This window comes from Artemia sp. Qi Xiang Cuo, chromosome 3 (assembly GCF_049724085.1).
Source record: "Artemia sp. Qi Xiang Cuo chromosome 3, ASM4972408v1, whole genome shotgun sequence".
In the NCBI taxonomy this organism is placed as follows: domain Eukaryota; kingdom Metazoa; phylum Arthropoda; class Branchiopoda; order Anostraca; family Artemiidae; genus Artemia; species Artemia sp. Qi Xiang Cuo.
The window spans coordinates 83,782,924-83,796,880 of NC_142796.1; the positions used below are offsets into that span (position 1 = coordinate 83,782,924).

The 13,957-nt window shown below is 32.7% G+C and overlaps 1 protein-coding gene across 2 annotated transcripts in view; it reads left to right on the forward strand.

Moving 5' to 3' along the window:
• LOC148954646 (uncharacterized) overlaps positions 1-13,653 on the forward strand; it is a 46,867-nt gene extending 33,214 nt beyond the window's left edge. For both annotated transcript variants that reach the window (XM_089087180.1, XM_089087181.1), the window contains exons 4-5: positions 1,495-1,716; positions 12,311-13,653. In XM_089087180.1, the coding sequence (XP_088943306.1) occupies positions 1,495-1,716; positions 12,311-12,835 (747 nt within the window). In that variant the 3' untranslated portion in view covers positions 12,836-13,653. The remainder of the gene's footprint in view (positions 1-1,494; positions 1,717-12,310) is intronic.
• The last annotated feature ends 304 nt before the right edge of the window (positions 13,654-13,957 follow it).

Below are 13,957 nucleotides of genomic sequence, written 5' to 3' on the forward strand. Positions count from 1 at the left end.
CAGGAATGACAGTTCATAGTACCGGTCAAAGTAACAGTCAATACAAGAATTGATACCTGATAACCCGTAGCTGAGAAAGACAGGAAAGCCAAAAATGCAAAACTGGTAGTAAGAGTTATTTTTTCCTAAAAAATTTTCAGTGGCTAATATGAAAGATTTCCATACAGCAGCTTATGACAGAAGAGCTTGTAGAAAAACGGATGGAATTTGACGTAAAACATCAAAGTGCTTGTTTTGCATGAAAATACAGCTATAAGAATCGCAGCTTTTTTTCTTTTTTTTTAGCGAAGGTAGCATTTGTATAGCCACTTTGTATTTGTGCCATTGTTTGCTAGATGGCAGCTCTAGTCATTGTAACTAGATCGTTAACTTAAGGGTCTTTAACTTAAGTAATAGAAGCAAACCCTAAGGTTTCAAGTTGAGGAAAAAGGAACTTTCTTTTTACCTAAGCCCGAAATTCATTTGGTATGTATAAAAAAAAAAAAAAAAAAAAAAAAAAAAAAAAAAAAAAAAAACATCCAAAATAAAATGACACCTTTCAAGCCAATTATAAAACTATTTTTTTTTTCTTTTGAACCTTAGAGTCTGTCGTGTAACCTTTCTAGGATGTGTAATCCAAGATAACCTTTCTTGGATTTGTAGTTACTTACTCAGATTGCTTATTAAAGCTATACAAGCTATTGCAAGACTGCCCAATCAATTTTGAATCGCTTTGCCAAACAAACAAAAAGATTATAATGAACGAGATATGATAATCCTTTATAATATCGAACAACCTTAGTTTTTTTGTACTTTGTAAAGAAAACAGCTTTTAAGGATAGGAGCATGCATATATCACTCTAAATCTCTTGAGGTGATGGGGGGGGGGGGTATTTGATGATACTTAAATGGAAAGATGTTTTTAATTAGTGTTTCTTTTGTTACCCAAAGACTGAATCAAATTATTCGGCAAAAATTTTAACAGTAGAAATACAACTTGATAAAGACTCCAGTAGAAATATAACATGATAAAGACTCAAAGCTAGGGAAACCAATTTATCAAAATGGGGGATGTGTAGAATTTTTTCAACTTTTTTGTTAATGAAGATTATTTGTCAAAATCTATCGCGTCTTCTTTACATGCTGACCCCAGATTGAACCTTTTTTTTTTGTTTTTTTTTTTGTTTCTTAATTTTTTTGGCTGCTAGAAATGGCAAGAGAAGGCCAGGAGAAAGTGAGGGAGGAGGTAGTTGGCGTTAGAGCTATGCCACGAATCAAACTCTGAATATACCATTCAAATCTATGGGTTATGTAAAACCCCTTTCGGGCTGTTCTGTTGTGGGGTCAGCTCCTCCATCCGATCAGGAATTTGAAGTTGTATATAATTCATTTTGTCATTGGACCTCCATTCCTCCGAAGTTGGCCCCCTCGGAGACCAACTTCGGAGGCCAATGTTATCACAAGTCTCTTTAATATTTTTTTTCTTGTTTTCATGATTGTGTTGGTACAAAGCAGCAGAAAGAAAGTAAATTGCTTGAATCCAGAGTTTCAACCCCAAAGCAAATTTTTGAAGGCTATGGATTTTTGCTGACTAAAAAAGAAGTGTTGTCAGATATTGATGATGACATGTCTGACACTGAAAGGACGTTTATCATGGTTGACTTCAATAAAACTGAACTCCGCGCGCTGATTCAAGACAGAGGAGGAGTTGTTTTTGATGATTTTATGTCATCGCAGGTAAATAACTTCATTACTTACTATACAGTAAAGGGCTTCGTTTGTTTATTTGTTTGCTCTGTATTACCGAACAAATACTAACATTTTTATAACAATGATAAAACCTAATTGGCTTTAGCAGGAGAAAGTCAAAAGAGGGGAGGAGGGCGAGAAATTTGAGCATCTTAGTACTTGAATCATAGGCCAGGTTTCATGAATTATTATATAATGTTATAGAGTTAATTAATTGGCAAAAAAAAAAAAAAAAAAAAGAGAGAGAGAGAGAGAAGAAGAAGAAAAAGACTGTCATCCTATTCCAGCAATTGAGACAAATATGCACTTGAACGAGGTTTTGACCTTACTCATCTATCCAACTACCTAGGACCAAATAGTATAACCAAACCATCAACCAAGTAGAAATGTCCAAATCATTGCAAAGTCGTCATCAATAAATGTAAGTCGTTGTAAATTTACAAGCAAAAGAACCTTAAATCTAGCGAAATATTTCCAAGTAGTACCTTCCATTAGGGCTCACCAGAAGAAATACCACCTGCCTTAACGGGTTTCGAGGCTTTACTTTCTTTACCCGGCACAGTGGAGCCTCTACCACAAGATTTTTATGGTATCCCCATGTTAGGTAAAACTTGTGAAATACATGCATACTAGTAAAGCTATTCAAAATTACATACAAAATGAGTTTCATTCTTTCCTTATTAAAACCCCAGAGGTAACTGAGCAAAGACCATTCTGGAACAAATAAAGACTGGCCCTGATGTGAGTTATAAAAAAAAGCCTTTTGTTGGTATCCAGAACCAATTACAGATTTAAAGCTCTTCAACCTTGTTTGGAAACAGTCTACAAATTCAAAATTCCAAAAAAGAAAAGCGAAAGCGAATTTTTTGTATATTTACCTAAAAGTTCATGATACATAAAACTAAATTTTTTAAGTTGCCAACAAATTTTTTTGCAGAAAAACCTCTTAAGATCAGTTTTTGGCTAAGCTTTTTACAACTATTTTTAAAATCTGTGTAATTACTGCAAATTTTTGCATACCTAAATAATTGGGAATAATAAGCTGAATAAGTAATATTTGAATGTATATTACTTTCAAGGAATGGAAAATTAATTACTTCAAAATTAAAATCTTCCGTTTTATTATATATTATAAAACCTAATTTATTATCATCTGAAATATTAATATTTAAATCTAAGAAATGGTCAGAGTGTCCTGTCCCATAGCTAGCCTCCAGAATTAACTCTTGTGTATAAATATTTTTTTAAATCTCAATAAACTCTGCACAATTGATTACTAAGAGATCGTCCAGATATCTTTTAATATTTGAAAGGTTATATTTTAAATTGCTTGGGCTATTTTTATTTAGCATATATTCGTATTCTAATTGACTTAAAAACAAGTCCGCTATAGAAATTATATATTAGTGTTATATACACTGTATATTATCGTGTCTACTTTTACATGCTGTAGGTTGTCGGTTTTTTCCTGGATGGAACCTTTTTTTTTTTTTTTTTTTTTTTTTATTTAGTCTAAATTTTCACTTTTGCAGCTACAAATAGCAAGAGACGTTTAGAAGGTGGAGGGGGGAGGCATTTGGTGTTAGAGCAATACCATGAAGCAGTAAAAATTTGTGGTAAATTTATGTTAAGAAACAAAAGTTGGTTTATTTTGGAATGTTAGATAAACTCAAAAGAATACTAAAAAGGAAGTAAAACAAAAAAAGAAAATTAAAAATAGACTCTGTGAGACTCCTCTGTTGAAACTGATCATAAAGGTCAAATATGCTGAAATTGAAGCAAAATGTCAAAAATACACCATATAAGCTCCTCTTTTGAGACTAGTCATAGACAAAAAAGGTCAAATTTACTGAAAAAGAAGTGACATCAAAATAGGCTCTTAGAGGTGCTCCTTTTGAAACTGATCATAACACGAAAATGCTGAATTTGGGGCAAGAAGTAAAAAATTTACTATGTAAGTTCCTCTTTTGAGACTAGTCATAGAAAAAAAAGGTCAAATTTACTGAAATGAAGTGACGTTAAAATAGATTCTTAGAGGTGCTCCTTTTGAAACTGATCATAAGATGAAAAATGCTGAAATTGGTGCAAGAAGTAAAAAATGTACTTTATAAGCTCCTTTTTTGAGACTAGTCATAGAAAAAAGGTCAAACTTACTGAAAATGAAGTGACGTCAAAATATATTCTTAGAGGTGTTCGTTTTGAAACTGATCATAAGGTGAAAAATGCTGAAATTGGTGCAAGAAGTAAAAAATTTACTATATAAGCTCCTCTTTTGAGACTAGTCAAAGAAAAAAGGTCAAATTTACTGAAAAAGAAGTGACATCAAAATAGATTCTGAGGGATGCTCATTTTGAAACTGATCATAACATGAAAAATGCTGAAATTGGGGCAAGAAGTAAAAAATATGCTATATAAGATCCTCTTTTGAGACTAGTCAAAGAAAAAAGGTCAAATTTACTGAAAAGAAGTGAAATCAATATAGACTCTTAGAGGCGCTCCTTTTGAAACTGATCATAAGATGAAAAATGCTGAAATTGGTGCAAGAAATAAAAAATGTACTATATAAGCTCCTCTTTTGAGACTAGTCATAGAAAAAAAAGGTCAAATTTACTGAAAAAGAAGTGACATCAAAATAGACTCTTAGAGGTGCTCCTTTTGAAACTGATAATAACATGAAAAATGCTGAAATTGGTGCAAGAAGTAAAAAATGTACTATATAGGCTCCTCTTTTGAGACTAGTCAAAGAAAAAAAAGGTCAAATTTACTGAAAAAGAAGTGACATCAAAATAGGCTCTTAGAGGTGCTCCTTTTGAAACTGATCATAACACGAAAATGCTGAATTTGGTGAAAGAATTAAAAAATGTACTATATAAGTTCCTCTTTTGATACTATTCATAGACAAAAAAGGTCAAATTTACTGAAAAAGAAGTGACATCAAAATAGGCTCTTAGAGGTGCTCCTTTTGAAACTGATCATAACACGAAAATGCTGAATTTGGGGCAAGAAGTAAAAAATGTACTATATAAGCTCCTCTTTTGAGACTAGTCATAGACAAAAAAGGTCAAATTTACTGAAAAGAAGTGAAATCAAAATAGACTCTTAGAGGTGCTCCTTTTGGAACTGATCATAAGATGAAAAATGCTGAAATTGGTGCAAGAAGTAAAAAATGTACTATATAAGTTCCTCTTTTGAGACTAGTCATAGAAAAAAAAGGTCAAATTTACTGAAAAAGAAGTGACATCAAAATAGACTCTTAGAGGTGCTCCTTTTGAAACTGATCATGAGATGAAAAATGCTGAATTTGGTGCAAGAAGTAAAAAATGTACTATATAAGCTCCTCTTTTGAGACTAGTCAAAGAAAAAAAAGGTCAAATTTACTGAAAAAGAAGTGACATCAAAATAGGCTCTTAGAGGTGCTCCTTTTGAAACTGATCATAACACGAAAATGCTGAATTTGGGGCAAGAAGTAAAAAATATACTATATAAGTTCCTCTTTTGAGACTAGTCATAGACAAAAAAGGTCAAATTTACTGAAAAAGAAGTGACATCAAAATAGGCTCTTAGAGGTGCTCCTTTTGAAACTGATCATAACACGAAAATGCTGAATTTGGGGCAAGAAGTAAAAAATGTACTATATAAGTTCCTCTTTTGAGACTAGTCATAGACAAAAAAGGTCAAATTTACTGAAAAGAAGTGAAATCAAAATAGACTCTTAGAGGTGCTCCTTTTGAAACTGATCATAACATGAAAAATGCTGAAATTGGTGCAAGAAGTAAAAAATGTACTATATAAGCTCCTCTTTTGAGACTAGTCAAAGAAAAAAATAGGTCAAATTTACTGAAAAAGAAGTGACATCAAAATAGGCTCTTAGAGGTGCTCCTTTTGAAACTGATCATAACACGAAAATGCTGAATTTGGGGCAAGAAGTAAAAAATATACTATATAAGTTCCTCTTTTGAGACTAGTCATAGACAAAAAAGGTCAAATTTACTGAAAAAGAAGTGACATCAAAATAGGCTCTTAGAGGTGCTCCTTTTGAAACTGATCATAACACGAAAATGCTGAATTTGGGGCAAGAAGTAAAAAATGTACTATATAAGTTCCTCTTTTGAGACTAGTCATAGAAAAAAAAGGTCAAATTTACTGAAAAGAAGTGAAATCAAAATAGACTCTTAGAGGTGCTCCTTTTGGAACTGATCATAAGATGAAAAATGCTGAAATTGGTGCAAGAAATAAAAAATGTACTATATAAGCTCCTCTTTTGAGACTAGTCATAGAAAAAAAAGGTCAAATTTACTGAAATGAAGTGACGTTAAAGTAGATTCTTAGAGGTGCTCCTTTTGAAACTGATCATGACATGAAAAATGCTGAAATTGGTGCAAGAAGTAAAAAATGTACTGTATAAGCTCCTTTTTGAGACTAGTCATAGAAAAAAGGTCAAACTTACTGAAAATGAAGTGACGTCAAAATAGACTCTTAGTGGTGCTCCTTTTGAAACTGATCATAAGTTGAAAAATGCTGAAATTGGTGCAAGAAGTAAAAAATGTACCGTATAAGCTCCTTTTTTGAGACTAGTCATAGAAAAAAAGGTCAAACTTACTGAAAAAGAAGTGACATCAAAATAGACTCTTAGGGATGCTCCTTTTGAAACTGATCATAACTTGAAAAATGCTGAAATTGGTGCAAGAAGTAAAAAATGTACTGTATAAGCTCCTTTTTTGAGACTAGTCATAGAAAAAAAGGTCAAACTTACTGAAAAAGAAGTGACATCAAAATAGATTCTTAGAGGTGCTCCTTTTGAAACTGATCATAAGGTGAAAAATGCTGAAATTGGTGCAAGAAGTAAAAAATGTACCGTATAAGCTCCTTTTTTGAGACTAGTCATAGAAAAAAAGGTCAAACTTACTGAAAAAGAAGTGACATAAAAATTGACTCTTAGGGATGCTCCTTTTGAAACTGATCATAACTTGAAAAATGCTGAAATTGGTGCAAGAAGTAAAAAATGTACTGTATAAGCTCCTTTTTTGAGACTAGTCATAGAAAAAAAGGTCAAACTTACTGAAAAAGAAGTGACATCAAAATAGACTCTTAGGGATGCTCCTTTTGAAACTGATCATAACATGAAAAATGCTGAAATTGGTGCAAGAAGTAAAAAATGTACTGTATAAGCTCCTTTTTTGAGACTAGTCATATAAAAAAATGTCAAACTTACTGAAAATGAAGTGACGTCAAAATAGATTCTTAGAGGTGCTCCTTTTGAAACTGATCATGAGATGAAAAATGCTGAAATTGGTGCAAGAAGTAAAAAATTTACTATATAAGCTCCTCTTTTGAGACTAGTCAAAGAAAAAAGGTCAAACTTACTGAAAAAGAAGTGACATCAAAATAGACTCTTAGGGATGCTCCTTTTGAAACTGATCATAACATGAAAAATGCTGAAATTGGTGCAAGAAGTAAAAAATGTACTGTATAAGCTCCTTTTTTGAGACTAGTCATAGAAAAAAAGGTCAAACTTACTGAAAATGAAGTGACGTCAAAATAGATTCTTAGAGGTGCTCCTTTTGAAACTGATCATAAGGTGAAAAATGCTGAAATTGGTGCAAGAAGTAAAAAATTTACTATATAAGCTCCTCTTTTGATACTAGTCAAAGAAAAAAGGTCAAATTTACTGAAAAAGAAGTGACATCAAAATAGACTCTGAGGGGTGCTCGTTTTGAAACTGATCATAAGGTGAAAAATGCTGAAATTGGGTCAAGAAGTAAAAAATTTACTATATAAGCTCCTCTTTTGAGAATAGTCAAAGAAAAAAGGTCAAATTTACTGAAAAGAAGTGAAATCAAAATAGATTCTTAGGGATGCTCCTTTTGAAACTGATCATAACATGAAAAATGCTGAAATTGGGGCAAGAAGTAAAAAATGTACTTTATAAGCTCCTTTTTTGATACTAGTCATAGAAAAAAGGTCAAACTTACTGAAAATGAAGTGACGTCAAAATATATTCTTAGAGGTGCTCCTTTTGAAACTGATCATGAGATGAAAAATGCTGAAATTGGTGCAAGAAGTAAAAAATTTACTATATAAGCTCCTCTTTTGAGACTAGTCAAAGAAAAAAGGTCAAACTTACTGAAAAAGAAGTGACATCAAAATAGACTCTTAGGGATGCTCCTTTTGAAACTGATCATAACATGAAAAATGCTGAAATTGGTGCAAGAAGTAAAAAATGTACTGTATAAGCTCCTTTTTTGAGACTAGTCATAGAAAAAAAGGTCAAACTTACTGAAAATGAAGTGACGTCAAAATAGACTCTTAGTGGTGCTCCTTTTGAAACTGATCATAAGGTGAAAAATGCTGAAATTGGTGCAAGAAGTAAAAAATGTACTATATAAGCTCCTCTTTTGAGACTAGTCAAAGAAAAAAGGTCAAATTTACTGAAAAAGAAGTGACATCAAAATAGATTCTTAGGGATGCTCCTTTTGAAACTGATCATAAGGTGAAAAATGCTGAAATTGGTTCAAGAAGTAAAAAATGTACTATATAAGCTCCTCTTTTGAGACTAGTCAAAGAAAAAAGGTCAAATCTACTGAAAAAGAAGTGACATCAAAATAGACTCTTAGAGATGCTCCTTTTGAAACTGATCATAACATGAAAAATGCTGAAATTGGTGCAAGAAGTAAAAAATGTACTGTATAGGCTCCTCTTTTGAGACTAGTCAAATAAAAAAAAAAGTCAAATCTACTGAAAAAGAAGTGACATCAAAATAGACTCTTAGAGGTGCTCCTTTTGAAACTGATCATAACATGAAAAATGATGAAATTGGTGCAAGAAGTAAAAAATGTACTATATAGGCTCCTCTTTTGAGACTAGTCAAAGAAAAAAAAGGTCAAATTTACTGAAAAAGAAGTGACATCAAAATAGGCTCTTAGAGGTGCTCCTTTTGAAACTGATCATAACACGAAAATGCTGAATTTGGGGCAAGAAGTAAAAAATGTACTATATAAGCTCCTCTTTTGAGACTAGTCATAGACAAAAAAGGTCAAATTTACTGAAAAAGAAGTGACATCAAAATAGGCTCTTAGAGGTGCTCCTTTTGAAACTGATCATAACACGAAAATGCTGAATTTGGGGCAAGAAGTAAAAAATGTACTATGTAAGTTCCTCTTTTGAGACTAGTCATAGAAAAAAAAGGTCAAATTTACTGAAATGAAGTGACATTAAAGTAGATTCTTAGAGGTGCTCCTTTTGAAACTGATCATGAGATGAAAAATGCTGAAATTGGGGCAAGAAGTAAAAAATGTTCTTTATAAGCTCCTTTTTTGATACTATTCATATAAAAAATGTCAAACTTACTGATAATGAAGTAACGTCAAAATATATTCTTAGAGGTGCTCCTTTTGAAACTGATCATAAGGTGAAAAATGCTGAAATTGGGGCAAGAAGTAAAAAATTTACTATATAAGCTCCTCTTTTGAGACTAGTCAAAGAAAAAAGGTCAAATTTACTGAAAAAGAAGTGACATCAAAATAGATTCTTAGGGGTGCTCGTTTTGAAACTGATCATAAGTTGAAAAATGCTGAAATTGGGGCAAGAAGTAAAAAATGTACTATATAAGTTCCTCTTTTGAGACTAGTCAAAGAAAAAAGGTCAAATTTACTGAAAAGAAGTGAAATCAAAATAGATTCTGAGGGATGCTCCTTTTGAAACTGATCATAACATGAAAAATGCTGAAATTGGGGCAAGAAGTAAAAAATGTTCTTTATAAGTTCCTCTTTTGAGACTAGTCAAAGAAAAAAGGTCAAATTTACTGAAAAGAAGTGAAATCAAAATAGACTCTTAGAGGCGCTCCTTTTGAAACTGATCATGAGATGAAAAATGCTGAAATTGGTGCAAGAAGTAAAAAATGTACTGTATAAGCTCCTTTTTTGAGACTAGTCATAGACAAAAAAGGTCAAATTTACTGAAAAAGAAGTGACATCAAAATAGGCTCTTAGAGGTGCTCCTTTTGAAACTGATAATAACACAAAAATGCTGAAATTGGGGCAAGAAGTAAAAAATATGCTATATAAGTTCCTCTTTTGAGAATAGTCATAGACAAAAAAGGTCAAATTTACTGAAAAAGAAGTGACATCAAAATAGACTCTTAGAGGTGCTATTTTTGAAACTGATCATGAGGGGAAACATGCTGAAACTGGTGCAAGAAGTAAAAAATGTACTGTATAAGCTCCTTTTTTGAGACTAGTCATATAAAAAATGTCAAACTTACTGATAATTAATTGACGTCAAAATATATTCTTAGAGGTGTTCGTTTTGAAACTGATCATAAGGTGAAAAATGCTGAAATTGGTGCAAGAAGTAAAAAATTTACTATATAAGCTCCTCTTTTGAGACTAGTCAAAGAAAAAAGGTCAAATTTACTGAAAAAGAAGTGACATCAAAATAGATTCTTAGTGATGCTCCTTTTGAAACTGATCATAACATGAAAAATGCTGAAATTGGGGCAAGAAGTAAAAAATGTACTATATAAGTTCCTCTTTTGAGACTAGTCATAGACAAAAAAGGTCAAATTTACTGAAAAGAAGTGAAATCAAAATAGACTCTTAGAGGCGCTCCTTTTGAAACTGATCATAAGATGAGACATGCTGAAACTGGTGCAAGAAGTAAAAAATGTACTATAGGCCTATAAGCTCCTCTTTTGAGACTAGTCATAGCAAAAAGGTCAAATATGCTGGAAAAGAAGTAAGGCATCAAAAATGGTCATAATGAATATTGAAACTGGTCATAATGATAACGAACAAATATACTGAGAGAGAAGCAGTGTGCAAAAAAAGCTCCTATTTTCAAATCAGTTGGTTGAAAATATGTAAAATGGGTTTCCCCAATTTATTGAGCCTGAATTAATTATAGCCCCTTTATCGAATGAATGGGAAGATATCCATGAAAAACTGTTCTAAAACTAATGCTAGAAAGTCCCTAATGTACTACTCAAATATCCTTGAAAAATTTTTGGACCTGAAAAGTTTGAGGGGCTGCTGATCGAAAAGTTTCTCCTAGGATGGGTCGAATGGACTCTCCTCATCCCCTGCTCCTCTCTCTCTCTCTCTCTCTCTAAAAAAAAAAAAAAAAAAATATTTACAGCCTCTATCTTGTACCTGAAAAGTTTGAGGGGCTGCTGATCGAAAAGTTTCTCCTAGGATGGGTCGAATGGACTCTCCCCATCCCCTGCTCCTCTCTAAAAAAAAAAAAAGTATTTACAGCCTGTCTCCTTCCAAGAAAAGGGTCAGTCCCGTGGTCATCTATGATCTTATTTGTACACGTAAAGGGATTAAGATCGCCCTCGCCCAGAAAAATTTAAAAACATTAAATTTTTATATTACATTAGAAACTCAAAACTTCAAAAACAGTGTTTCTGTTTAGTGTAATTAACACAATTAGCACTCTAAAGATAAATTTGTTGTTCATATAGTAAGTTAATTGTTGGATAATTGATATTAGACCAATATAATTATCAAATTAAATGATTGAACTTGTTTATGTGCTACCATTTATGCTTCCCAGCCAAGATTTTGTATGCGAAATTATGCATGGCACGCCACTGATGCGGGACCTGCCCAGTCAAATAAATTCCCTCAAAGTGCTATGAAGGATATGGCATTCCCAAAGAGGGATGCGTTGGAGGTAAGGGAGGTATAAAAAACTTTACAACACGCAACACAAATTTGTTTGTACGTATATTGTTAATATTTTACGTGTCGGACAAAACATTTGGAAGGAGGAAGAGAGTTCACAGGGGGGAGTACCCTCCCCCCTTTCTTGTATACGGCCCTGTTGGACGGCCTGATCTTGATGTGCCAGGGTGAACTATTGAAAACTGGGGAAAGGTGATCATTGTTCAAAATGTGGTTACATCATTTTTATATACCATCGTAACAGTAATTCTAGCCAAGTGGTCGCGCTGGTATTCGGAATACGAATACGTTTGAGATGCCTTTATTTACCCTATTAATTATTTTATTATTAGCTATAAATAATACATTACAAATTAGAATTAAAATTTATCTTAAATTGGAACTATAAGAAATATAAAATTAGAATCATAAGAATGCAAAATCCTAAAAAAAAAAAACTGAACAATGCGGCAAACCGAACAATAGTTAAAATCAAAATAAACATAATTAAAAAAAAATCTAAAGCCAAAAAGCTAATTTCAAAAGCGAGTCGCTCACCAGTCTAGTATTAAGTAGGTAGCAGCAGCTAGTGGTTCGCTTTTGAAATTAGTTTCCTTTTCCTTTAAAAATTTTAATTCTGTTAATTTTGAATTTACCTTTTTTTTAGTTTTCGGCTTTGTTGGTTTTTTTTTTTTTGTTCTTTTTACTTCTCTCAGTTTTGGTTTTATTTATTTTTCCTTTTTGTTTGTTTTTTCGTGTTGTTTGTCTTTATCGTTTTTGTGAACGTGTTTCCTTGTAAGTTTTTCTTATAACGCCGAAGAAGGGAAATTTATTTTTATTTTACTTTACATTTTATTATTAATATTTTATTCTTTGCATTATTTTGTTTGTATATTAATTATTTATTTATTTTTTTTTAGCTCCATCCCAAGCTTCAAATTTTTGTCATTAGCAATCGAGCCTGCAGAACCGAGAAGTTTGTATACGCCCTTGCTGCTGGATTCCCTCCTATTCATAATGCTTGGGTAACTGATTCAATACGACGCGACAGCATTCTCGCCTACACCCAATACCTCCTCCCCAGTGCAATTTTTGAATCTGAGATTATTGAATGGAAACCAAGGTGGAAAACTTTGAATGGAAAGAAAATTTTAATTGCATCAGATGATGTCAATTTTGTCCAGTTTTGGTGCAGTGTTTTAGTTGTTGCTGGTGCGTCTAAAGTGACACATTTTGATAAATCCTTAGCTGTATCTCCCTTAGATTATGATTTTATATTTGGAAAAATGCCAGAAGAACAGGAAGAAAGTGATAAAAAACTGATCAATATACTAAAAAATCTTATGCCTCGTTTACCTGGCGTGACAAATTTGTGGGGTATCTACTGTTTGGCTAATGGTTTGTTTGAACTCAAACATAATGAACCAAATTTTACATTGTGGTGATTTGAGAGCCATCTTTTGTGAACACACTATGCTGAAGGTTAGGCTAGGTCTAAAACAGTTCATATCTATGAACAATTTATGTTTTTTTTTTTTTGGTTTCTGTGAACTGATAGCATTTTGTAACAGGCTAATTATGGCAACGCTGCCATAATTTAGTAATTCTACAGCAGAGCACTCTCTGTGTTAAGAAGTAACTGGTTAATATTGGTTGCCAAGTATGGTGGAAGTGTGCAATGATTTCCCGAAACTGTGCCAAGCGCGGTAGAACTGCGTGGGACGCATGGGTTTTAAAATGCACATCATGTGGCGGAAAGTGGGTGCCTTTTTGGAAGGCAATTCAGGACTTGTGGGAAAGTGGGTGCCTTTTTGGAAGGCAATTCAGGACTTGAGCATTATAGTGCTGTTAGAGGCTATTGTAAGATAACTGTATTTATTGTCAATTAAGTTTTAAACTTTAATTCAGTATTGAATTAACTCAGTTTTGAATTAGAGTTTATAACTCTACTTTGCTATAAACAAGACGTATTATTAACTTCTCCTTTATCAGTTTTGTTAAAACACAAGTCTTTGAATGAGTGTTACTAAAAAAAAATTATCCCATGTTATTTTGAGTAAGAATCTATGGGAGCTAACGGGTGCTACATGATCTGGACTACCCACCACATATATTTTTTCCCCTACCCCTAGATTTTGAAAAATACCTCTTATGGGTATATTTTCATTGGAAAATGCTTCTTTTTAGTATTTTTGTTGAAATTCTATAGATTTGAAAAAAAACATCTCCAGTTCTACTGAACATTGATTATTTCTTTTTTCCTAGAAATCCTTCCTAGAACCTATTGGAGGCTACGAGATTTGATGCTTTTTTAACAGAGTTGAACGCAGTGGCGTCAATTCATGAAAATTTAGGGGAAGGGGATGAGTTGTATTTTGCAAAATTTAGGGGGGGGGGGCAAACTTGTCGTTTTCATTTTTCTGATGAAATACCAGAAAAAAGAATTCCAATGAAATACTCCTCCGAAAATGTATCTTCAAAATCAAGGGGGGGGGGAGACAATTCACTAATCCAATTGGACGAAGTAGTAAATAAAAGGAAGAAACATACAGCAATTCACAATACGT